Source organism: Nerophis lumbriciformis, linkage group LG09, assembly GCF_033978685.3.
Source record: "Nerophis lumbriciformis linkage group LG09, RoL_Nlum_v2.1, whole genome shotgun sequence".
Taxonomy (NCBI): Eukaryota; Metazoa; Chordata; class Actinopteri; order Syngnathiformes; family Syngnathidae; genus Nerophis; species Nerophis lumbriciformis.
This window is the reverse complement of record NC_084556.2, coordinates 4,652,941-4,679,287: the sequence shown is the minus strand read 5'-3', so window position 1 is coordinate 4,679,287 and position 26,347 is coordinate 4,652,941. Positions and strand designations below refer to the sequence as shown.

The 26,347-nt window shown below is 42.4% G+C and overlaps 1 protein-coding gene across 1 annotated transcript in view; it reads right to left on the bottom strand.

Annotated features, from left to right (window-relative positions):
* Nucleotides 1-8,522: 8,522 nt before the first annotated feature.
* Nucleotides 8,523-26,347, bottom strand: part of vps37d (VPS37D subunit of ESCRT-I) — a 64,059-nt gene continuing 46,234 nt past the window's right edge. The window contains exons 3-4 of the mRNA XM_061962764.2: nt 18,761-18,843; nt 8,523-10,034 (exon numbers count right to left, since the gene is read on the bottom strand). Coding sequence (XP_061818748.2) covers nt 9,528-10,034; nt 18,761-18,843 — 590 coding nt within the window. The 3' untranslated portion in view covers nt 8,523-9,527. The remainder of the gene's footprint in view (nt 10,035-18,760; nt 18,844-26,347) is intronic.

The following is a 26,347-nucleotide window of genomic DNA, read 5'->3' as shown; positions in this document are numbered from 1 at the left end:
TGTGAATCCAAAAAAGTGAATTGCTCCCAAGTCTGGAATTGACTCACGGGCCAATGTGATATCACTAGTTGAATTTCCCCAGACATATGAAACCATGATGACAAAATGACTACATGAATAGAAAGCCCTCGCTTAGCACTTTAATTTGAGGTGCAACTTGATGTGGTTTGTTACTAATTGGTTACCAACCTTATTTCTGGTAAACTTAAGCCACATATGTCAAACTTGTGGCCCACCATATAATTTAAAGTGGCCCGCTACGTCATTTGAAGAGGCCCGTCACGTAATTTAATGTAGCCCCCCCCCCCCACCATGTTGTTTAAGGCCCAATGTGGCCCACCATGTCATTTAATTCCCAAGTTGACCCGTAACATCATTTAATGTGGCCCGCCCACTACATCATTTAAGGCCCGAAGTGGCATACCATGTCATTTAATGTGGCTTGCACACCACACCATTTAAGGTCAAAGGTGGCCCATCACGTCATTTAATGTGGCCCGCCCACCACACCATTTAAGGCAGCTTGCTACATTATTTAATGTGACCCGCCACCATAACACCTAAGGCCCAATGTGGCTTGTCATATCATTTAAAGTGGCCCGTCCTGTCATTTAACGTGGCTCGTCACATCATTTTAGGCCCAAAGTGGCTTACCGTCTCATTTAATGTGGCTTGCACACCACACCATTTAAGGCCAAAGGTGGCCCGCTACTTCATTTAAAATGGCCCGCCATGTCATTTAAGGCCCGAAGTGGCTTACAATGTCATTTAAGGTGGCTTGCACACCACACCAGTTAAGGTCAAAGGTGGCCCTCCCACCACCCCATTTTAGGTGGCTCGCTACATTATTTAATGTGACCCGTCACATCATTTAACGTGGCCCGCACACCATATTATCTAAAGCCCAATGTGGCCCGTCATGTCATTAATGTGGCCTGTCATGTCATTAATGTGGCCCGTCATGTGATTAATGTGGCCCGTCATGTGATTAATGTGGCCCGTCATGTCATTAATGTGGCCCGTCATGTCATTAATGTGGCCCATCATGTCATTTAATGTGGCCAGTCACATCATTTAAGGCCCGAAGTGGTTTACCGTGTCATTTAACCTGGCTTGCACACCACACCATTTAAGGTCAAAGATGGCCTGCTACTTCATTTAATGTGGCCCACCACACCATTTCAGGCCAAAGGTGGCCCGCCCACCCCACCATTTAAGGTGGCTCGCTACATTATTTGTGACCCACCACGTCATTTAATGTGGCCCACACACCATATCATCTAAGGCCCAATGTGGCCCATCATGTCATTTAAAATGGCCCGTCATGTCTTTTAAGGCCCAAATTGGCTTACCGTGTCATTTTATGTGGCTTGCACACCACACCATTTCAGGCCAAAGGTGCCCGCTACTTAATTTAATGTGGCCCGCCCACCACCCCATTTAAGGTGGCTCGCTACATTATTTAATATGACCCGCACACCATATCATCTAAGGCCCAATGTGGCCCGTCATGTCATTTAATGTGGCCCGTCATGTCATTTAATGTGGCTCGTCACATCATTTAAGGCCCGAACTGGTTTACCGTCTCATTAAAGTGGCTTGCACACCACACTATTTAAGGTCAAAGGTGGCCCGCTACATTTAAGTGGCCCCTCACATCATTTAATGTGGCCCACCACACTATTTCAGACCAAAGGTGGCCCGCCCACCACACCATTTAAGGTGGCTCGCTACATTATTTTTATGTGACCCGCCACGTCATTTAACACACACCATATCATCTAAGGCCCAATGTGGCCCGTCACGTCATTTTAGGTGGCTTGCACACCACACCATTTAAGGCCAAAGTTGGCCCGCTACTTTATTTAAACTGTCCTGCCCACCATGTCGTTTAAGGCCCAAATTGGCCCGCCATGTCATTTAAGGTGGCCCACCCACAACACCATTTAAGGCCAAAAGTGACCCGCTATTTCATTTAAAGTGGACCACCACGCCATTTAAGGTGGCCCGCCATATCATTTAAGTAGGCCCGCCAACCATGTCATAGGTCAAAGGTGGCCACCAACCACATCATTTAAGGCCCAAAGTAGTCCACCACACCATCTAATGTGGCTCACTACGTCTTTAAAGTTGGCCCGCCATGTCATTTAAAGTGGACCACCACAACATTTAGGTTTTTTGCTACATCATTTGAGTTGACCTGTCACATCATTTAAGGCCCAAAGTGGCCCACCACGTCATTTAATGTGGCTCGCCTACTACGTCATTTAAGGCCCAAGGTGGCCCGCCATGTCATGTAACGTGCCCTGTGAAATAATAAAGCTCTTTCTGGCTAAATGTCATTGTTTTTTCCCCCCATTTTGACAGAAAAATGTACTGCATGCTATTGCATATGTTCTACACTTTAATATAATCATCTGTTCATGCAACAAGATATTCAAAGCATGTTTTTTTTTTACAAGTTATTAAAAAAATAAAATATCTGCTTGTCACCTTGAATTGTACAATCAACCTGTACAATAATAAAAAACAGTTCCCTGTGCAAATTGTGTAAGGAGGCTATTTATATCCACTGTATACAGTGGGGCAAAAAAGTATTTAGTCAGCCACCGTTGTGCAAGTTCTCCCACTTAAAATGATGACAGAGGTCTGTAATTTTCATCATATGTACACTTCAACTGTGAGAGACAGAAAGTGAAAAAAAATCCAGGAATTCACATTGTAGGAATTTTAAATAATTTATTTGTAAATTATGGTGGAAAATAAGTATTTGGTCAATAACAAAAATTCAACTCAATACTTTGTAACATAACCTTTGTTGGCAATAACAGAGTTCAAACGATTACTATAGGTCTTTACCAGGTTTGCACACACAGTAGCTGGTATTTTGGCCCATTCCTCCATGCAGATCTTCTCGAGAGCAGTGATGTTTTGGGGCTGTCGCCGAGCAACACGGACTTTCAACTCCCTCCACAGATTTTCTATGGGGTTGAGGTCTGGAGACTGGCTAGGCCACTCCAGGACTTTCAAATGCTTCTTACGGAGCCACTCCTTCGTTGCCCGGACGGTGTGTTTGGGATCATTGTCATGCTGGAAGACCCAGCCACGTTTCATCTTCAAAGCTCTCACTGATGGAAGGAGGTTTTGGCTCAAAATCTCACGATACATGGCCCCATTCATTCTTTCCTTAACACGGATCAGTCGGCCTGTCCCCTTAGCAAAAAAACAGCCCCAAAGCATGATGTTTCCACCCCCATGCTTCACAGTAGGTATGATGTTCTTGGGATGCAACTCAGTATTCTTCGTCCTCCAAACACGACGAGTTGAGTTTATACCAAAAAGTTCTATTTTGGTTTCATCTGACCACATGACATTCTCCCAATCCTCTGCTGTATCATCCATGTGCTCTCTGGCAAACTTCAGACGGGCCTGGACATGCACTGGCTTAAGCAGGATTTGATTCCCTGTCGGCGTAGTGTGTTACTGATGGTAACTTTGGTCCCAGCTCTCTGCAGGTCATTCACCAGGTCCCCCCGTGTGGTTCTGGGATTTTTGCTCACCGTTCTCATGATCATTTTGACCCCACGGGATGAGATCTTGCGTGGAGCCCCAGATCGAGGGAGATTATCAGTGGTCTTGTATGTCTTCCATTTTCTGATAATTGCTCCCACAGTTGATTTTTTCACACCAAGCTGCTTGCCTATTGCAGATTCACTCTTCACAGTCTGGTGCAGGTCTACAATTATTTTCCTGGTGTCCTTCGACAGCTCTTTGGTCTTGGCCATAGTGGAGTTTGGAGTCTGACTGTTTGAGGCTGTGGACAGGTGTCTTTTATACAGATAACGAGTTCAAACAGGTGCCATTAATACAGGTAAGGAGTGGAGGACAGAAGAGCTTCTTAAAGAAGAAGTTACAGGTCTGTGAGAGCCAGAGATCTTCCTTGTTTGAAGTGACCAAATACTTATTTTCCACCATAATTTACAAATAAATTCTTTAAAATTCCTACAATGTGAATTCCTGGATTTTTTTTTCACATTCTGTCTCTCACAGTTGAAGTGTACCTATGATGAAAATTACAAACCTCTGTCATTATTTTAAGTGGGAGAACTTGCACAATCGGTGGCTGACTAAATACTTTTTTGCCCCACTGTATGTGGCCTCCACAAAAATGAGTTTGACACACCATCCTTTGATCTTTGAGCTGTAAAAAGCTCTGAAGCTGAAGAACATAGAATAGACCCTTTATGAATATTAACAAAAAAAAGAGTCAAGAGTAGCAAATGTGCTTTATTGACAACTCCATGAGAGGCGAATGGGAATGATGTCACCTGTAAACACGTCGCGTATAAGAGCACTTGAACGTCGGAGAGGAAATCGCTAATCGCAGAGTCCAATTCTGTCCCGTTACACACTGTACCGTACCGCACCTGTGGAGACGAGCATGCACAGGAAGTTCCCCCAGCAGCCTTCAACGATGTGGCTTGAATTACCGGACATAACATTAGGTACACCTGCACAACTTGAGCCAATACAAAAGCACTTAAGGAAATAAACATCTAATTATTAGGAAAATAATTATGAAAATACAATTTTGGAAAAATTAAATTAAAAAATGTGGATAATAATGGATAATAAAACTCATTGGCTCAATAGTTTTTATGTTTCCTATTTCCTACAATGTATTGCCACATGTCAGCAGGTGACTCTTTTTTTTTTTTTTTTTCCTTCTTCCAGCGCCGACTCGGCTATTATTAGCTGGGAGCTGATGGGCCTCGACGTGGATCATAATAATGATCTGAAGCAGCAGCCTCGTGCGTCTCAGCTCCAATGACATGCAAACGCGCCCAACAACAAAAAAAAACAAAAAACTAATTTGGATAATACATATTTCCAGTTTGGTGACGACTTGTGTCCCAATACTTTTGTGTTTACAAGTAGACTGCTGGGGAAGAATCCTGAATAGAAAAGACGCGGACATAAAAAAACAAACATTTGAGCACAGTTATGTCGTTTGCTTTAATGACTTCATTTGTTTTTAGCCGTTGTGCAGGTGAAATATGACAAAGACTCCCCAAATACGACAAACATGACTTGACGGGAGGGTTTTTTTTTTTCTTTCCTGAGTGGATCAAAAAGTGCTTCTCCAGACAACCAGTGCACAGTTGCATCAGTTGGCACCTTCACCTGCTTTTTCACGTTATGTCTACATAAATTCGGTGGCGGCGGGAATAGCGTAAGAAGGCGGGGGCAGGGACGGTAAACACTGTTGTGTTGAAAGCGATTGCCGTTCAATTCCGTTCACACGGCACATGTCGGACTTTTCCATTTTAGGGCTTTAATAGCAAACATTTCCTCAAATAACAAAAATGGCTTTTTGAGATTTACTCAACCGCAGAGAGTATTAGGGCTCTATTAAGGGTAAGGCAGTATTTTTCAGACAATACCTATTATATTTTTACAATCTTTTATCATCAACTTAATATCATTCCTCACATTTTATCTTTATACCAACTTAGATTTACTTCAGAGTAATCAGTGTACAGCTTGTATAACAGTAAATATTTACTATAAGCCGCAATTTTTCCCCCTACACTTTGAACCATGCGGCTTATAAGAGGGTGCGGCTAATTTATATATTTTTCTTCGCTGAAGCTATGGCAAAACGTTTTCAAAAACAAACAAGCAAACACACTGAGAAGGTGTTTTATGTATGTATATATATATATATATATATATATTTTTTTAATGTATGTTATAGAATTTTACATTACATCTTCAATGATTAAAATGTTTCTAAATTATGTACTAAAAAACTACCTGCAAAACAGGCTTGTAGGGATGATATAGCCTCTGTGTTTTTTTCACACACTTAAGTAATTAGAAATGTCAAATTGAATGTCAAAAAATGTCTATTTTGACACTGTTGAGTTCTGCTTGCTTACAGGAAGTAGCTTTTTGGGTTTGTTGTGCTATCATGTATGTGTCTGCACTGTTGTACTTCATTCTAGTGGAATAAATATACGTACCTATTAGCTGCAATTACCCTAAATCATCCATCCACCCATTTTCAAACCGCTTGTCCCTTTTGGGGTCGCGGGGGGTGCTGGAGCCTATCTCAGCTGCATTCGGGCGGAAGGCGGGGTACACCCTGGACAAGTCGCCACCTCATCGCAGGGCCAACACAGATAGACAGACAACATTCACACACTAGGGCCAATTTAGTGTTGCCAATCAACTTATCCCCAGGTGCATGTCTTTGGAGGTGGGAGGAAGCCGGAGTACCTGGAGGGAACCCACGCAGTCACGGGGAGAACATGCAAACTCCACACAGAAAAGACCCAGGATCGAACCCAGGACCTTCGTATTGTGAGGCACATGCACTAACCCCTGTACCACCGTGCTGCCTTACCCTAAATCAGTGATTTTCAATTATTTTAACGTTTGCCCACAGGGGACAGCATTTTTTCACGCTCCCCCGGAATTACTGTTAATTTTTTTATCTGTGTGTGCCACAATAGTTCTTTGATGCTATTACGCTATATTGCCTCTCACGCACCCCCTTTCCCCGACACCGTTATTTAAGAAGCACTACAAGAAAGTGTCTGTTTGGAACTTGCGCACATTTTTCTCCGGGACATAATTTTTTCACGCCCCCACCTGAAGTGATTGTTTTTTCATCTGCCTGTGTTAAGATATGTCATACTTGCCAACCCTCCAGAATTTTCCGGGACACTCCCGAATGTCAGTGCCTCTCCTGATCAACCATTCTCCCGAAAATCTCCCGATTTCCAGCCGGACAACTATATTGGGGGCGTGCCTTAAAGGCACTGCCTTTAGCGTACTCTCACCTGAAAAGGAGACTATTATATATGTCTCCGTTATCCATAAGTTTATCTATAAGCCATAAAGTAGGCAGGCACGGAGCTATTTCTCAGCGTGTGTTTATCCCAGCCGGCACGTTAATACACTGACACACAACAGCCGGATTCCCATCATGCATTGCTTCAAAACTACAGCAAGTTGTAATATCCAAAATTTCCAGCCGGTCAAACAATAATGGGGGCGTGCCTTAAAGACACTGCATTTAGCGTCCTCTCGCCTGAAAAGGAGACTATTATATATGTCTCCGTTATCCATAGGTTTATCTATAACCCATAATACGGTGGCCGAATGGATATAGTCACTCATGAACAGTCAGAGAAGCACAAGGCGGCGGCATTGCCGCGGCAACGCAGTATTATGGGCCACCTTGCAAGCAACATTCCGTTCTAAAGCTACTCAAATAGTAAAAGGTAAGTGGTTTTTTTTGTTTTTTTTATTAAAGTAAGCAGCAAGTACAGTACAGTTAGTAAAACTGTGTTTTCATTACCGTACTGTACTATATAAAGTTAAAAAGTTAAAGTACCAATGATTGTCACACACACACTAGGTGTGGCGAAATTATTCTCTGCATTTGACCCATCACCCTTGATCACCCCCTGGGAGGTGAGGGGAGCAGTGGGCAGCAGCGGTGGCCGCGCCCGGGAATCATTTTTGGTGATTTAACCCCCAATTCCAACCCTTGATGCTGAGTGCCAAGCAGGGAGGTAATGGGTCCCATTTTTATAGTCTTTGGTATGACTCAGCCGGGGTTTGAACTCACAACCTACCAATCTCAGGGCGGACACTCTAACCACTAGGCCACTGAGTAGTATATATATATATCAATCAATCAATCAATGTTTATTTATATAGCCCTAAATCACAAGTGTCTCAAAGGGCTGCACAAGCCACAACGACATCCTCGGTACAGAGCCCACATAAGGGCAAGAAAAAACTCACCCCAGTGGGACGTCGATGTGAATGACTATGAGAAACCTTGGAGAGGACCGCATATGTGGGTAACACCCCCCCCCTCTAGGGAAAATTATATATATATATATATATATATATATATACAGTATATATATATATATATACCCCCCAACCCCCAGAATTCGGAGGTCTCAAGGTTGGCAAGTATGAGATATAGACTACTACTATTGCCTATCACGCCCCCCCCCGCCCCACTATTTGAGAAGCACTGCCCTTAACTATGAAATTAAGTCGAGGGCCACAAAGGGGCCCCTGTATTAGATGTATAACTTGATCATTATCATACTTGCCAACCTTGAGACCTCCGATTTCGGGAGGTGGGGTTGGGCGTGGTCGGGGTGGGACGGGGGCGTGGCTAAAAGGGGAGGGGTATATTTACAGCTAGAATTCACCAAGTCAAGTATTTCTCATATATAAGAAATACTTGACGTTCAGTGAATTCTATATATATATATATATATATATATATATATATATATATATATATATATATATATATATATATATATATATATTTATTTTATTATATATATATATTTTGTTATATATATATTTTATTATATATATATATATATATATATATATATATATATATATATATATATATATATATATATAAAAAATACTTGAATTTCAGTGTTCATTTATTTACACATATACACACACATAACACTCATCTACTCATTGTTGAGTTAAGGGTTGAATTGTCCATCCTTGTTCTATTTTCTGTCACTATTTTTCGAACCATGCTGAACACCCTCTCTGATGCATTGCTGTGTGGCACGCACAAAAGTGCTTTCATCAAATGCACTAGATGGCAGTATTGTCCTGTTTAAGAGTGTCACAACATTGCTGTTTACGGCAGACGAACTGCTTTACGGTATACAAAAAAGTGACTGTGTGTTGTTACCGCGCTGGGAGGACGTTAATGAAACTGCCTAACAATAAACCCACATAAGAAACCAAGAACTCGCCCTCCATCATTCTACAGTTATAACGTCATTGGGCAGGTACGCTTTTTAATATTGTGGAGGACCTGAGTCCGCCTGAATTTCGGGAGAAAATTTGTCCCGGGAGGTTTTCGGGAGAGGCGCTGAATTTCGGGAGTTTCCCGGAAAATCCGGGAGGGTTGGCAAGTATGATCATTATTGATGCAAGTGTGCACTGGCCTCTGAAAAGACATTTTTCAAGAAGTTTGTCAACACAGTCGACTTTTTGTGTGAGAAAAACAAACAAAGCACCGCCCCTCCAAAAAAAAAAAAAAAAAATAACATTGGACGATTATTATAATCCCAAAAGCTGCGGGAGCGCCGCTAACGAGTCTGACTTCCTCCCGTGGAGATTTAAATCCTCCGCTCCGAGGGGGAGGGAAGGAACAAGAACGTCTGCCTTGAAAGGGGAAGCAGCTCTTTCTTCAGCATCTTTGAAGGCGGCCATCGAAAGCAGGATGTACGGGAATAAATATGAAGAAGAATAAAAAATAGCTGAGAGGTTTTTCAGTCGATGGTCACGTGTGCGACAATAAATAAGACGTCTTTTGTCTCGTTCAGGAGCGTCAAACGAGGGTTTGTACAGAACGCCATTTTCGCCGCTGTCGCTCTTTTGTAACATGAAAGAAGCGGACCCTCGTCTTTCTTAGGATCCCAGACCTTTCAAAGCGGGTGTTTGTGGTGCTATCGAAATGGCGGTTCGGGCTGTTGGGGGTTGGGCCTGTAGAGCTGCTGCAGCCGCACAGGTCGCCCGTGAGCCGGCCAGCCCCCCGGCAGCTGCCCGATGACCCTGAGGCCGACCGGTTGTCTGTGCCCCGGGGCACCGCCGGAGGCGAGCACGTGTCCTTGGTGCGGCTCCGGCGGGGGAGTCCTGCTTTGGTGGTTGGGCGGAGATGCAGGGTAATGCGGGAGGAGGATTGCTGGCGTGAGTCCGTAGCGCACCTGGAACACCCGGAGAGGTGCCTGCGCTACCAGGCCGTTGGGCCGCGGCGGGTCCGGGAGGAGCCGCTCGGACGGGACCTTCGCCGCCGTCTCCTCCTTCTCCTTGCCCGCCTGCCTCTTGGCGCGGCTCAACTCTTGCATCTTCTCCGCTTGTGCTCGCCGTATATGATAAGTCCTTCTGGAGCCCTGGAAGGAGTCCAAGAACTCATCCAGACTGACGTTCCCTTCCATGAACTTGTCCAGCAGCTCCTGTGAAGCAGGCCAGACAAAATAAAGACAACGATGCACACAAAGGGGCGACGGGGGCCTTCAAACAAAATCCTCTGCGGAGAATTTAATAAGCGGCGGGATGTTTACACGTGAACTTTAGCCCGGTTTGTCCGTTGTAATAATTCACTGTACGCAACAAAGGCCCGGATGACAACACTGTTACTTTTGGCAACGTATGAAAAGCCCCGGATGAGTTCCCAGGACTAAGAGGTTTGAAGCTCGTCCATCTGGGAGTTCTCATCGAGTGTCCAGTAATCAGCTCCTGTCACGTCGCTCGCTGCGGGAGGCCGCCGGATTTGCTTTCGGGACAAGAGGGCCCCGGGACGACGGTTGTCACGGTGACGCAGCACACTGGGTTGTAGCAGCAAAATGCTCATCCTCACCATCGCTCAGTCCTTTTGGAACATGTTGACTTGTGTCAGAAGTAGTGTTGTCCCGATACCAATATTTTAGTACCGGTACCAAAATGTATTTCGATACTTTTCTAAATAAGGGGGACCACTAAAAAATGGCATTATTATAAAAAAATCTTACGGTGAATTAAACATATGTTTCTGATTGCAATCGAAGAACAATTTAGTCCTTAAATAAAATAGTGAACACACTAGACAACTTGTCTTTTAGAAGTAAGTAAGCAAACAAAGGCTCCTAATTAGTCTGCTGACGTACGCAGTAACATATTGTGTCATTTATCATTCTATTTAGTCAAAATTATGAGGGACAAGCTGTAAAAATGGATTATTAATCCCCCTGTTCATTTACTGTTAATATCTGCTTACTTTCTCTTTTAAACATGTTTTATCGACACTTCTGTTAAAATGTAATAATCACTTATTCTTCTGTTGTTTGGATGCTTTACATTAGTTTTGGATGATACCACAAATGTAGGTATCGATCCGATACCAAGTAGTTACAGGATCATACATTGGTCATATTCAAAGTCTTCATATGTGTTCTGAGTTTATAAATATAATATGAATTTTAAAAATAGGAAAAAAGATTTTGTGACGATAAAAAATATCGATGTAATCATAGTAGTATCGACTAGATACGCTATTGTACTTGGTATCATTACAGTGGATGTCAGGTGTAGATCCACCAATGGCATTTGTTTACCGTATTTTCCGCACTATTAGCCGCACCTAAAAACCACAAATTTACTCAAAAGCTGACAGTGCGGCTTATAACCCGGTGCGCTTTATATATGGATTAATATTAAGATTCATTTTCATAAAGTTTCGGTCTCGCAACTACGGTAAACAGCCGCCATCTTTTTTCCCCGTAGAAGAGGAAGTGCTTCTTCTTCTACGCAAGCAACCGCCAAGGTAAGCACCCGCCCCCATAGAACAGGAAGCGCTTCTTCTACTGTAAGCAACCACCCGCCCGCGTAGAAGAAGAAGAAGGGCGCGGATATTACGTTTCATTTCCTTTGTGTGTTTACATCTGTAAAGACCACAAAATGGCTCCTACTAAGCGACAGGTTTCCGGTTCATGAAAAGACGCAATCTCTCCATCCGCACACGGACTACTATTTCACAGCAACTGCCTAAAGACTTTCAAGAAAAGCTGGCTACTTTCCGTGCATATTGTAAAAACAAGATAACTGAAAAAAAGATCCGGCCAGAGAACATTATCAACATGGACGAGGTTCCACTGACTTTTGATATTCCTGTGAACCGCACTGTGGATACAACGGGAGCACGTACGGTGAATATTCGCACCACAGGGAATGAGAAGTCATCCTTCACTGTGGTTCTAGCTTGCCATGCTAATGGCCAGAAACTTCCACCCATGGTGATATTCAAAAGGAAGACCTTGCCAAAAGAGACCTTTCCAGCCGGCGTCATCATAAAAGCTAACTCGAAGGGATGGATGGATGAAGAAAAGATGAGCGAGTGGTTAAGGTAAGTTTACGCGAAGAGGCCGGGTGGCTTTTTTCACGCAGCTCCGTCCATGTTGATATACGACTCCATGCGCGCCCACATCACGCTGGTTTTTAATATATTATTAAAGTTTGACTGACCTATCTGACTGTTTTTTTGACATTCCTTTAGCGCAGTTAGATGCGGCTTATAACACGGGGCGGCTTATAGGTGGACAAAGTTTTGAAATATGCCGTTCATTGAAGGCGCGGCTTATAACCCAGGGCGCCTTATGGTGCGGAAAATAAGGTACATACAGGGGTGCTAGCTTGCTGTTAGCGGTTAGCTATTGTATCCTCCTACGGTGTGGAGTGAAGCATGTTTAGCTATTCCTCGTCCTGCAGGGATGATACTTGTAAGAAACTTACTTTATTTGTCGCCATGGAGGCGAGGATTAGTGATTTAGAAGTAGCTAAAACACTAGCTAGCCATGTCTTAAAACACTTCTTCCTGGGGGCGTTTCAGTGTTATAACTTCACCTTTATCTTTAGTTTTTAAACCAAAGTGCGTCCATTCTCCCTTTTCTGTCTACACACCTTGTCTGCTCGCAAAACCAGCAATGTCACGGCGTGACGACGCGCCATCATGCCCGGGAACCGGTACTTTTTAAACAGAGTATAGTAACGTTTGATACATTAGCACCGCGATACCATACCAGTACCGGTATACCGTACAACCCTAGAACGAATGGTAAGTAACGATAAATGGTATAATTATAGACCGCGGTAAAACATCCCACAGTTAGCATAAGCGTTTTAAATAAAAATGATATTAAAACCGCGACTGATAACACTTTGATTAACTCAAGGACCAGTGACACCGGATAGGCAGGCTAGCATTAACATGAAAACAAGGGACATTAACATCTTTGTCCATTAAAAAAAGGACATTCCTCTAAATAGACTTATTTAAACACATTACTGTTTGAGCTACTAAGATATTTTAATTGTGGACATAAAACCTACAGGCTGTGCTCTCAGACAGATCAATACGATACTCAAAGCAATATGACAACAAGATGGGAATTTGCCAAACATTACATAAACCAGAACCAACACACTTTTTCTGTATCATTGAAAACACAAAATCTTTTACAAATTAGAACTAATGAATATAAACTAATTTAAGCACTCAGGAAAAAAAAAAGGTTCTTAAAGGGGAACTACACTTTTTTTTGGAATTTTGCCTATCGTTGACAATCATTATGAGAGACATGGTGACGGATGGATTTTTTTAAAGCATTCTAACTCGTAAATAAACGTAAATACAACCATAAAACCCCATAAATCACCATTCAATTAGTGGCAACAATACTTTACATTTTGTGACTTGAATATTAACCAAGTATTAGTGATATTGTTATTATAAGCGCTAATGCAGACGAACAATTTATAGCGGCACCGTTATCAAAAGCTTGTGTGCCAATGTTGACATGATCGACTGGTCAGCTGCTTTCTTGCTTCCTTGCTCGTGGAAGTTTATTGTAGACCATAAATCATTTCTCTCACCTGGATAGTAGAAGGATGGGGATGTAATCCGGCAACTTGGTACACTTTGACACCCAATTTAGACCCCGAAATGGCGTAAAACGACACGGAAAGACACTTGGTTCCACCCACCCGTGTCTTTGCCAGGATTATGAGTCATTCTTCATCTAATGACAGCAGACATTGTACACTAGGGTTGTACGGTATACCGGTATTGGTATAGTACCGCGATACTAATGAATCATATTCGGTACTATACCGCCTAAAAACTTGCAATAAGAAACATATGTCTAATGTACTATAAGATTTTTTGTTAAAATAAAGCCAATAATGCCATTTTTTATGGTCCCCTTTATTTAGAAAAGTACCGAAATACATTCTGGTACCGGTACCAAAATATAGGTATCGGGACGACACTACTAGCGATATTTTATTATGCTTGTTGGCTCTCATGAAGTCTGCAGTGAGTAATAATCAGTGATGTTGCTGAAAAAAGTGAACGTCGTGATGCGTTTTTTAAATTAACGCGCTGCGTATGCTTAAAATTAGCAAAATACATAAATATTAAATATTATTATAAATGTGGCTTTTACTACGTTACATATATACTTACATCATGTATATAAAACCTTAATTGCGGTGTGTGGGTGTTTTTTAAGGGCTTTATGAGCAGAATAGAGCGGCGCTGGTGGGCTCCATTGCAAGCGGACTTTTGATCGCATTTATTTAGTATTTAGAATGCATTAAAAAAAGAAAAACATGTGTTCTTGTCTTACATAAGGATTCCAAATCACAGGCAAAATTCCGCCCCAAAAAGTACAGTTACCCTTTAAGTAACCAGAACAATATTATCAAATAACATATTTCTTCTGCCAATGAAATATATTGTGGGGCTATTAATTTTTTCAGTCCTTTTTCAGCACATTCAACAATACTGTGATAATAATCATAACCGTGATTTGAAATGTTCATATCGTTACATGTTGAAGTTCCTTCATGACGTTTTGTCAAGTAGTCAACAAATAAAACCATGGCCATATTTTACAAACCCCGTTTCCATATGAGTTGGGAAATTGTGTTAGATGTAAATATAAACGGAATACAATGATTTGCAAATCCTTTTCCAACCCATATTCAGTTGAATATGCTACAAAGACAACATATTTGATGTTCAAACTGATAAACATTGTTTTGTTTTTTTGCAAATAATCATTAACTTTAGAATTTGATGCCAGCAACACGTGACAAAGAAGTTGGGAAAGGTGGCAATAAATACTGATAAAGTTGAGGAATGCTCATCAAACACTTATTTGGAACATCCCACAGGTGAACAGGCATATTGGGAACAGGTGGGTGCCATGATTGGGTATAAAAGTAGATTCCATGAAATGCTCAGTCATTGACAAACAAGGATGGGACGAGGGTCACCACTTTGTCAACGAATGCGTGAGTTTAAGAAAAACCTTTCTCAATCAGCTATTGCAAGGAATTTAGGGATTTCACCATCTACGGTCCGTAATATCATCAAAGGGTTCAGAGAATCTGGAGAAATCACTGCACGTAAGCAGCTAAGCCCGTGACCTTCGATCCCTCAGGCTGTACTGCATCAACAAGCGACATCAGTGTGTAAAGGATATCACCACATGGGCTCAGGAACACTTCAGAAACCCACTGTCAGTAACTACAGTTGGTCGCTACATCTGTAAGTGCAAGTTAAAACTCTTCTATGCAAGGCGAAAACCGTTTATCAACAACACCCAGAAACGCCGTCGGTTTTGCTGGGCCTGAGATCATCTAAGATGGACTGATACAAAATGGAAAAGTGTTCTGTGTTCTGACGAATCCACATTTCAATTTGTTTTTGGAAACTGTGGACGCCGTGTCCTCCGGACCAAAGAGGAAAAGAACCATCCGGATTGTTATAGGCGCAAAGTTGAAAAGCCAGCATCTGTGATGGTATGGGGGTGTATTAGTGCCCAAGACATGGGTAACTTACACATCTGTGAAGGCGCCATTAATGCTGAAAAGTACATACAGGTTTTGGAGCAACATATGTTGCCATCCAAGCAACGCTACCATGGACGCCCCTGCTTATTTCAGCAAGACAATGCCAAGCCACGTGTTACATCAACATGGCTTCATAGTAAAAGAGTGCGGGTACTAGACTGGCCTGCCTGTAGTCCAGACCTGTCTCCCATTGAAAATGTGTGGCGCATTATGAAGCCTAAAATACCACAATGGAGACCCCGGACTGTTGAACAACTTAAGCTGTACATCAAGCAAGAATGGGAAAGAATTCCACCTGAGAAGCTTCAAAAATGTGTCTCCTCAGTTCCCAAACGTTTACTGAGTGTTGTTAAAAGGAAAGGCCATGTAACACAGTGGTGAACATGCCCTTTCCCAACTACTTTGGCACGTGTTGCAGCCATGACATTCTAAGTTAATTATTATTTGCAAAAAAAAAAAAAAGTTTATGAGTTTGAACATCAAATATCTTGTCTTTGTAGTGCATTCAATTGAAAATGGGTTGAAAATGATTTGCAAATCGTTGTATTCCGTTTATATTTACATCTAACACAATTTCCCAACTCATATGGAAACGGGGTTTGTAGCAGGGGCACACGATGAACGGATTCTTTTCAGGCCGATATGAGTAACTTTTAACGGATGAATGCGGGCGTAAAAAAAAACAAACGCTCCAATGAGGCTAATTGTACCCTTCGTGTGCTGTAGGTGGGCTGGGGTGAGAAAATCCAGCGCTCCTTTTCTCCTCCCCTTAGCTCTTTGTAAACAGTGTCGATCGTATGGGACTTCTTCGCCGTTTCACAGGAAGACATTTTGCGTGTAATTGTTCTGCAAGAATTCCCCCGAAAGGGGAAAAAAACGTCGCAATTCAATCAGCTGCCCTAGAGCAAGCCGCAGAGAAAGGCCTGTGGCTTTTTTCTGGCGGCGCGGCGTTTGAAAAGTGCAAAAAGTCTGCCAGAGACAAGCCTGAAGTGATTTCATCATGGAAATGATGGCGCCGGACGACCAGCTCATCACCGTCGTTGAAGGTACTGGCATTTGTCTGGACAAATCTACAGGTCCAATTGGTCAAATCCACCGGGCAGGCCGGGAATATTTACTATGGCATGCATTGAACCTGCTTTAAAGGCATCGATTGTCACTGTAACGACATTTATAGGTCAAAAGAGAAAGAAAGTGATCTATTTCTGTTTAGCGACTCTAACTGCGTTATTTAATATTTGGGTCATTGCAATTCCCACGCATTCCAACAAGGAGCAAAGTGGGACGTTATAAAAGTGCTCGGCGTGGCTTTAATTGAACGAGAGAGCGTCGACGTGCTCTTAATTAACCGAGAGATTCATGTAAATGAGGCTTCCATAAATAAACCGGCTTATCAGATTTACATTCTTACCGGCTGGACGGCATTTCATTGAAGAGGGAGTCGGATTTCTTTGTATCCTTAAATCTCCAGCATCACTGCTTCAATCACCGATGACAAAAAGACATCCCACAAAATCCCAGCAGGTGTTCGCTTAATTAACAACCTCTGTTTTTTTTAAATTTTTTAAAGTGATTGTTTTTCCTGTTTTTAAAGATGGCTAAACAAACCACAACAGCGACTAAAACGCCATAATGTGCATGCCAGGCCACTATTTGGCAATGCAACCCTATGCAAACGTCTTTTAGTCGACGTAAATGCAGCCCTTTTAGATTTTTGCCAGTAAAAGTTGACATTTTCCCCCTGCCGCTGTGGTTTGTAGCAGAACCAGGAATTTTCCACATTTTATTAAACCCATTACGTCTGACTGACTTGAAATTTCTCACTCAGCTCACTAGAGATGGGTACTGTTCACATTTGAACTGATACGGTCCCTGATTTTTGGCACTTTTGTGTGTGTTATTAAATATTGCTTTATAAAATATAATAACAGTTTATTCCAACACTTAAAAAGCTGATTATGAAAACTGCTGTTCAACATATCTTGTTTTATTATCCCGTTTCTGAGTCTTTATTTTCAAGTACGACATTAAGTTGCAGTTGCAAATCCAAGACGTTAGATGGCAGTAGTGTATAGTTTACGGGATTTGTTTTTGGAGGCGCCCTAAAAAGGTTAATACTGTAAGTATTGTACTTTTTACGCATCAGCTGTTTGAATGCAACGTGCATCCTGGCCTTAACACATTTGGAGGACTTAAAATCGCCTTGTAAAATCGCTAATGCCAATCATTAGCATGTCAATAGCAAAGCCAATGTATATTAGCATCAAGCTAGCACATTTTTAGAAAAAATGGAGCCTTACATTAGTTACGTACAAGTGGGTTTTGAGTCAATTTCTTTGTTGGCATTGGAAATTGCGGCATTACCTTGAGGTAGTTTAGCTGTGTCTCTCACTGCTGCCTAAGTCTGACGTCATGCGCAACCCATGTACTGTAATATGGCACCGTTGGGAGTTTACGCAAATCGGTGCCAGGTAGGACCAGCGGGATTTGGTCGGTGCCAACATAGTACCAGATTCGGTACCCTTCCCTACCCTACCGCTCACTGCGCTTCATAAAATACCCTTTGTAACTTTAGGATGTTTAGCCGAAACGCCACGAAATTTGGTACATATCTATAAGTGTCTGACAAGCACGTGTCTCTAAAATTTGAGCAAGATTGGTCGGGGGGAAAAAAGGCGACAATCAAGCATTTTAGTCTTCTTGTTTTGTCCTCAAGTCATTTTCTCATGGTAATAGAAACGTATGTGTACGCTAGCACGGCCTCCGAAGCATTTTTAAACACAACTACATTCTTTTACCTTAACATAAGAAAAGGGGGTTGTTGGTACACTCTAATTTGCAGGCGGAGGTATTGATTAGGACCTCGTGGGGTGGGTTAGGGTAGGGGGAGGTGCCTACTGTGGATCAATGCAAGTATGAAGCAGCAGCGCAAACAAAGAAATGATCATGTGGCGTTTTGTAAATCACTCGCTCTTTGTTGTAACCAGAAGGGAGGCATGCAGATGTGCATGTATATTTACAAGCTGTATTCTTTCTAGGATATATATTTAATACAGACTGTGAAATTAATAAAAAGTAAAAATAAGTTTTATAAGCCTGGCCCGTTTTGTGACTATTGTCATTAGCCTAATCGGAATGGATTGATCGGTACGAAATCTGCCTAGCAACAGGAAAAGACGCGACATTACCGGGAGAATGATTCCAAGGAGCTCTGTTGGGTTGCTGGAACGCCACCACCGCATGCCAGTTCATTTTCATTATGAGTGAGTGAAGACTCTTGGGGTTTTACCTCAGATCGCTCCTCGGCATGGGCCACCTCTTCCTGCAGGAGGTTCTGTGCAGTCTGCAGGCTGTGCTTCTGGACTCGTGTCCCTGCAACGGCAAATGCAACATGAGTGACGCATGCTCGGGGGCGGCAAGGAACGCCAAGCATGACTTCACCGAGAACCCACAAGAGAGGACATTTGTTTCCACACCACATTGGTCGGGAGTCATTGACGCCATCTGCTCATTTACTGTCATGTTCTTCCCCCCCACCCCCCCACCTGAAACATACAGTATGTTTTTTTTTATCATGCAGAACATGTTGCTCCTGCACAGTCACGGCCTCAGAGAATCTGAATAATTAATGTCTTTCCTAATACAATCAAAATGCATTGAGCCACTGTTAAATTGAAGAACGTGGGTAGAATCTAACAGGCAGAGGCTAGGTTTTGCTGAAAGATTTAACAACATGTATTCAAACAAAGGACACAGATGAAAGTGACAGCATTGGTCTCACTCCTTCAGAGGCCTATCGGCTGCCTACGTCAGCTCCATTTGCGGAGCCTCCACTAGCCAGCTTCTGCCAAAAAGTGAGCCCCGATCAATAATTATTTCCTCTTCCTATAGTCCATAGAGCAACAAGTCCCTTGGATCCAGAGGGACCATCCATGGCCAAACAAGTCCTCACGAAAGTGGGGGCGCGTCCAAGGAATAATAGACCAGGTGGCTCTGGCACAAAAAGGCCATCAGGAGGCGCCTGATTAAATCAAACTGATTAAATCTAAAGGAGGTGTAATTATTCTATTAATATTAGCTTTGAGTTTACGAGACACACGGTCAACATTGTTACAGTACTGTGCAGCGATTAGGAATAGCCATAACAGCTTTATGATGTTTTCAAAACAAGACAAGTCCTTGTTAGGAGTCAGCTTGACAGGTTAGGAGAGACCAACAGCCTGTCGTCAGTTCAATACATTTTGAGTTAATTACTGTATACAGTGTATTTAAATGTGTATTTCTGTATACATTGTGTTAATATTTATATTTCTGTAATCAGTGTGTTTAAATGTATATATTGAGCGCTTTGAGTATCTAATAATAGAAAAGCGCGATATGAAATCTAATCCATTATTATTATTATTATTATTGTGTTATTTAAATTTCAGTAATCAGTGTATTTAAATGTAGATTTCTGTATACAGTGTGTTTAAATGTAGATTTCTGTATGTAGTGTATTTAAATGTAAATTTCTGTAAACGGTGTGTTTAAATGTATATTTGCTACAATATTCTAACAGCCTTCAAAAGGCAAGTGAGGCAATATGGATGCCTTGAAAACAAGTTAAGGCATTTAGAAGGGTACTGCACTATTTTTTTATTTTGCCTATTATGGTAGACATCATCAAAGCCCTTTCAAACAGCTTCAAAACACTCCATCAACCTGTTATGCACAGGCTAAAAGTTAAAGTTAAGTTACCAATGATTGTCACACACACGCACACACTAGGTGTGGTGAAATTTGTCCTCTGCATTTGACCCATCCCTTGTTCTTCCCCTGGGAGGTGAGGGGAGCAGTGGGCAGCAGCAGTGGCCATGCCTGGGAATCATTTTTGGTGATTTAACCCCCAATTCCAACCCTTGATGCTGAGTGCCAAGCAGGGAGGTAATGGGTCCCATTTTTACAGTCTTTGGTATGACTCGGCCGGGGTTTGAACTCACAACCTACCGATCTCAGGGCGGACACTCTAACCACTAGGCCACTGAGTAGGTGCAAGTAAAAGTACAGGTAAAGGTAAAAGTACATATATAATGTGGTAACAGACACGCTCATAACAATATGTACAATAAAGTCAAACCTAGGTTCGCGGTCACCTGTCTATGGTGACCACAAAGATTTCCTCCGCAGAAAATAGTGCCCACCTGTCTAACTCCGCCACTTATTTTGCATCCCAAAACATTTTTTTGGACATTGTATAGTGGCCACCGATATCAAAAAAAATACAACAGTCCATAAAATTTCATTTCTTAAGCGGGTGGCCGCAACGGGATCTCAACCGAGGGGTCACGAGCCGCCGGACCATGCAGCCGCGCCGGAACTCGGCAAGTCTCCTCGAAGCTCCCCAAGCTTTGCGCAGTTGACTAATCCCCAAAAGTCTGGCGTAAATGGAAAACAGCATCCTGAGCAGGCTCAAATTCAAAAGCACTGTTCAAGGTTCGAAAGCTTGCAAAACTGTATTTTAGAAATGGTTTACTACAATTCCGGGTACATGCACGTACAGTATGTAATTGTTTAAAGGTCAACGTGTATAAAAATTAAAAATGGCGGGAAACCTGCTTAAAGTGGCCACTTTATTCGTTTCCTTTGAGTGGTCACTATAGACAGGTTTGACTGTATTTACCTTATTTTGGTAATTTCAAGCATTACCAGAACTTTTTTCCTCAGCACATTTATTTCCGTGTCCAGAGCAACACATTTCCGACTTCCGGTTACAAATGGAGGATTTACAACCTTATCCTTTGGAACCTGAATATACGGAGAATGAACTGCTGGTTTTAGAAGCGAGCACAAAGAGAGGGTGAAACATTTGAGTAGACGGACACAGAGAGAGTGAGGTCGGCGTGACTCAAAGCTGTAAATGTGGAACTTGGAGCCAAGCTATGCCCACATAAATGGAGTGCTTACCCAAACTAAACTGGAAAAAATGTCCCCAGCCAGCTGGACCAAAAGCACGACTGTCCATCAAGTGAGTCACTATAATATTGATCATGATACATAAAGCACATCTTGCTATTGTTAGTACAACTACATACTAGGGGTGCAACGATACACAAAATTCACAGTTTGGTTCAAAATTTTAGAGTGACCGATCTTTTTTTCAATGGAATTTTTTTTTCCCATGCTTTTTTTTTTTTTTAAACTTGTAGTTTATTGAAATTATATCAACATTTTTGTATCAACTGAAAAGTACAGTTTTTAAAATAAATTAAATGTATCTGATGCAGCTATACCTGCCGCATGTTTATGCTGTGCATACTTAGTTCCATAAAAAACAAAAGCAGCACCTTGTAAAAAAATAAAAAATAAATAAAATAAATGCATCTAATAGATCACCCATCTTCTGTGGTGCATTCTTAACAGCAGAGTAACAGCGGGTGCTACAGACACTGCTGTCTCTAATGGGGCTTATGTCTACTTTTTTGCAGGAACTACGGTATCGGTGAAATAGGTTCGTGAAGGAATCTTCTAACAGGGCTCGCAGCAAACCCGACATTTTTCACAACAGAAAAGGGTCTCATTTTGACATCAATAAAAGTAGCAATCGCCCGATCGATTGCTACTTTTATTGATGATTGCCCTCTTTGAATTATGTGCTAATGGCTCTCTCAATGCCATGGGTAAAGTTTGTAGCCTGTGGGTTGTTGCTCTTTGTGTTTGTTTGGTTCCACCTATTTCCGCATCGGGGTGATGTTGGCATAAATGCATTGTCATGTTTGTTCTATTTCCACTGTTGTAGTTCATCATTGTGTGACACTTGCGACTTACTTTTGTATACGACACGCTTGCCAGCAGGGTCCTACGCAAAAACCAAAAACCAAAGTAGTTCCACACGCCAGATCTGAATGATGGTGGAGGATCTTTGATTTCAGGTTTATTTGAGGCATTAGTCTTGTTGCAACAAGCTACAGAAGGCATAGCCTCGCATGCAACTTTTGTCTCAGCAGCTTGTTTTGGTCTGAATGAATGTGGGAGGCGCAGACCCACTTAGCTTTCAGCACAAAGTGTATTGTCAGAAGTGGATCAACCCACCATTGTATCGAACGGTTCAATACAAATACGTGTATTGTTGCACCCCTACTACATACATTGCCGAGCTAGCTGTGTACGAACAAAACATGAAGTATGGGCTAATACTTTACAGATAAATGATTGTCCTATCGCATTGTGTTTTGCATTAGGAACTCAAAAGCCATTCAGCTGTTCAAGCAGTAGCAAGCCCACCCCTTTCCGTAGCTAGCTTACGGCTAACAGCGTAGCATGTTGTCGCAAGACGACGCATTACTACGCTAGAAAAATAGTTCCTCAGTGTTCGCTCTTACAATAACAATGTTGCTACAGCTTGGTTATTATACATGTTACGGAATGTAAATTAAGTATTGTTGACTGTTTTTTAAAGTTAAAGTTAAAGTACCAATGATTGTCACACACACACCAGGTGTGGTGAAATTTGTCCTCTGCATTTGACCCATCCCCTTGTTCAGCCCCTGGGAGGTGAGAGGAGCAATGGGCAGCAGCGGTGCCGCGCCCGGGAATCATGTTTTGTTTGGTGATTTAACCCCCAATTCCAACCCTTGATGCCGAGTGCCAAGCAGGGCGATAATGGGTCCCATTTTTATAGTCTTTGGTATGGCTCGGCCGGGGTTTGAACTCACAACCTACCGATCTCAGGGCGTACACTCTAACCACTAGTGGTTAGAGCATTGGTGGGTAAAGCATTTTTAAAGTGATTTAGAGGCAGAATGGATTTCTTCCATTAGGTGCATTGCTAACCACCTAGAATGGGCCAAATATTACAAATAAAAATGCAAAAAAAACAACTTTTGTCTCGTCTCTCATAAAGATTGTGAACAATAGGCAAAATTCCACAAAAAGTGCAGTTCCCCTTTAAGACAGGGGTATTCAACTGGCAGCCCACAGGCCAAAAGCCAACAGAATGACATCAGTTCAACACATGACATTTTACAGCAGATTCCTGAAAAACAGCTGTTGTGGAAGACTTCAGCGGTTAAAAAAAGAAAAAAATACTGTTCAGACAAACATTTCTTGTCAACTCACTGTAAAAACAGCACAACATTCCTGCTATATAGAGGATCTCTGATCAGTGTAGACAAATAGCTTGTGCTTTACTTTCTGCCATTTATTGAGGCAAAAGTGTGAAGATAAGTCGCCTACAGAATCATGCACTGTTATTGTTTACCTATTATTTTGCGTGTGTGGCAAATAAATGTACTCATCTGAGGGCTTAATAAAAAAGTTAAAAAGTTAAAGTACCAATGATTGTCACACACACACTAGGTGTGGTGAAATTAACCTCTGCATTTGACCCATCCCCTTGTTCACCCCCTGGGAGGTGAAGGGAGCAGTGAGCAGCAGTGGTGGCCGCGCCCGGGAATCAAGTTCATCCATCTACTATAGTGTGATGGGAATATTTTCGCTCCTTGGTAAACCTTAGAAATGACTAGTTTTGGCCTTTGTTTTGCTCGAAGAAGATAAACACAATGAATACACCATATGTTTTTAATCAATGCATTCTCATACACACATATATTAACACTGGTGTCATGAAGTACCAGCCTGGGGAGAGAGTGAAGGAGGAGTACCGTATTTTTCGGACTATAAGTCGCAGTTTTTTTCATAGTTTGGCCGAGCTCCAGTGCGATTTATATATGTTTTTTTCCTTCTTTATTATGCATTTTCGGCAGGTGCGACTTATACTCCGGTGCGACTTATACTCCGAAAAATACGGTATGTGTGCGTGCTCGGCACATACGTCAAGTTAACATTCAGTTCCGATACCCTTCAAGGGCACAGCCACCTAGGTGGACAAATGCATGAAAGACGGGCGACCCTTTTAGAGACTGCCTCAACCTTTAGATAGCTTGGTTCATTCTCTCAGAGCACTGGTATTTCTATTGTTTGGACTTACTCCTGTTTTGTAGAATAAAGTGTTAAACTTTCGATCCTATACATCCACCCATTTTCATCCGCTTGTCCCTCTCAGGGTCGTGGGGCTGGGGGTCTGGAGCATATCCCAGCTCTACTCGGGCGGAAGGCAGTGTACACCTTGGACAAGTCACCAGCTCATTAGCGTAAACTTAAATTCTACTCACCTCATTATTTTAGACAGTCTTAGAACAAAAAGTTGTGGGTGGAGTCACCCCTTCTAAAAGGGCTATGAGAGCCTTGCATTAACATTAACTACAAAATAAGAGTAACAGTGAAGGGAGACCTCTCACTGTTTCTTAGGCTTCTGAAAATGTGGCCCCCAAAACAAGTCGAACAACCCTGATTTAAGAGTATGACTTCTGATGCAGACGGACCATCACAGTATGGCGACATGTAAACACAAATGGGCAGTCAGCCCGTTAAATACGCAGACTCAATTTAGTCATCTCCCGGTATCTCAGTTGGCTGTCATGAACATCGCATGTGACCCGGTCGACTGCAAGGCGTCTCTCGTCCCTGCAAGGGACGCCGTGACATCCACGCTGAATTCCCACAGGTCAGACTGAGTTCAGCGCCTACCGGGGGTTGTAATGGGGGCGGGGAAAATAAAGGTTAACGAATGGACTCTAATTATGCCATGTAATCTCCCCAAGCTAGATCTCTGCACAACATGCAAATCCTAATAATTAAAGACCTTCCTCTTGTCAATGTAGTTTGGAATTTAAATGTTTCCTAATCACACCCCTCAGGGGTTTTTGGTCCCCTCCTTTTTACAGATTCTCTCCAAATCTTGAAGGTTTCAAGGATGTCACTTTGCAACTTGAAGTTTCAGCTACCTCCACAGATTGGAACTAAAGGCTAAAGACTAGCTATGCCAATCCAGAAACTTAATGTGCTTGAGTTTATTTCGACACGCATATATCATATCTCATGCTCACAATTACACAACTCAACAAGATCGAAAAGGAGTTGGAAGAAGCAAAGATTACATTTTATAACCCTACCCCTTCTACATATCACAACAATCACAAATACATGTGTTCACTCCCTGTTCACCGCAGAAAAAACACACCCCCACCTCTGCAAGCAAACCCAACCTTCCCCCATCTCCTTAATGCACATGCCTAAGTACCCAATGTCAACCCAACCCAACCCAACCTTACCCAACCTCCCGAATGCACACGCCTAAATGCCCAATGTCAACCCAACCCTCCCCAAACTCCCGAATGCACACGCCCAAATACCCAATGTCCGAACACCCTCGCACAAACTGCCGCACTCACATCTTCTGATCTATGACCAGGGCTATAGATCTACAAGTACAACCAGCGTTTTCATTTATTACCATTTCTCACCGGGGCGCCAATAATTGACATCTTGGAGGTGGGTTGACGACCGACATCTCACTATCAGTACCACACCCTTGCAAGGCTCCAAATAAGATGCTCACTGATGGAAGTGGCCACCAACAGGTTGTTTGGTCCCCGCCGCCCAGTCTGTCATTAGAAAACAGCATGCCGTGTTAAAGCACCAAAACACCAGACCGCAGCACATGGTACATTTCGAACCCCTCTTTTGTTTACCTGGCAGAATGTTTCAGTTCATTGTAATGCTGGGAGTGCCATCACCCGTTTTCAGTGTTCAAGCTGATGCCAGGTGGTTCTGATCCATGAGTCTATGCTCTATGACCACATTTATTACTCACTCAATGCAGTGAAGTCTTCTGAAACCACCCAGCAGAGAAACTGGAACTTTCCACTTCCATGCTCAACCAGCTGATGGGCGCACATTCAGCATTTCTTGGCCTCCAGTTGAGGCCTAAGAGCTCAACCACATCACAATGACGACATTTCCATGCACAAAATTAGTCTGATTCCTCAAATAATTC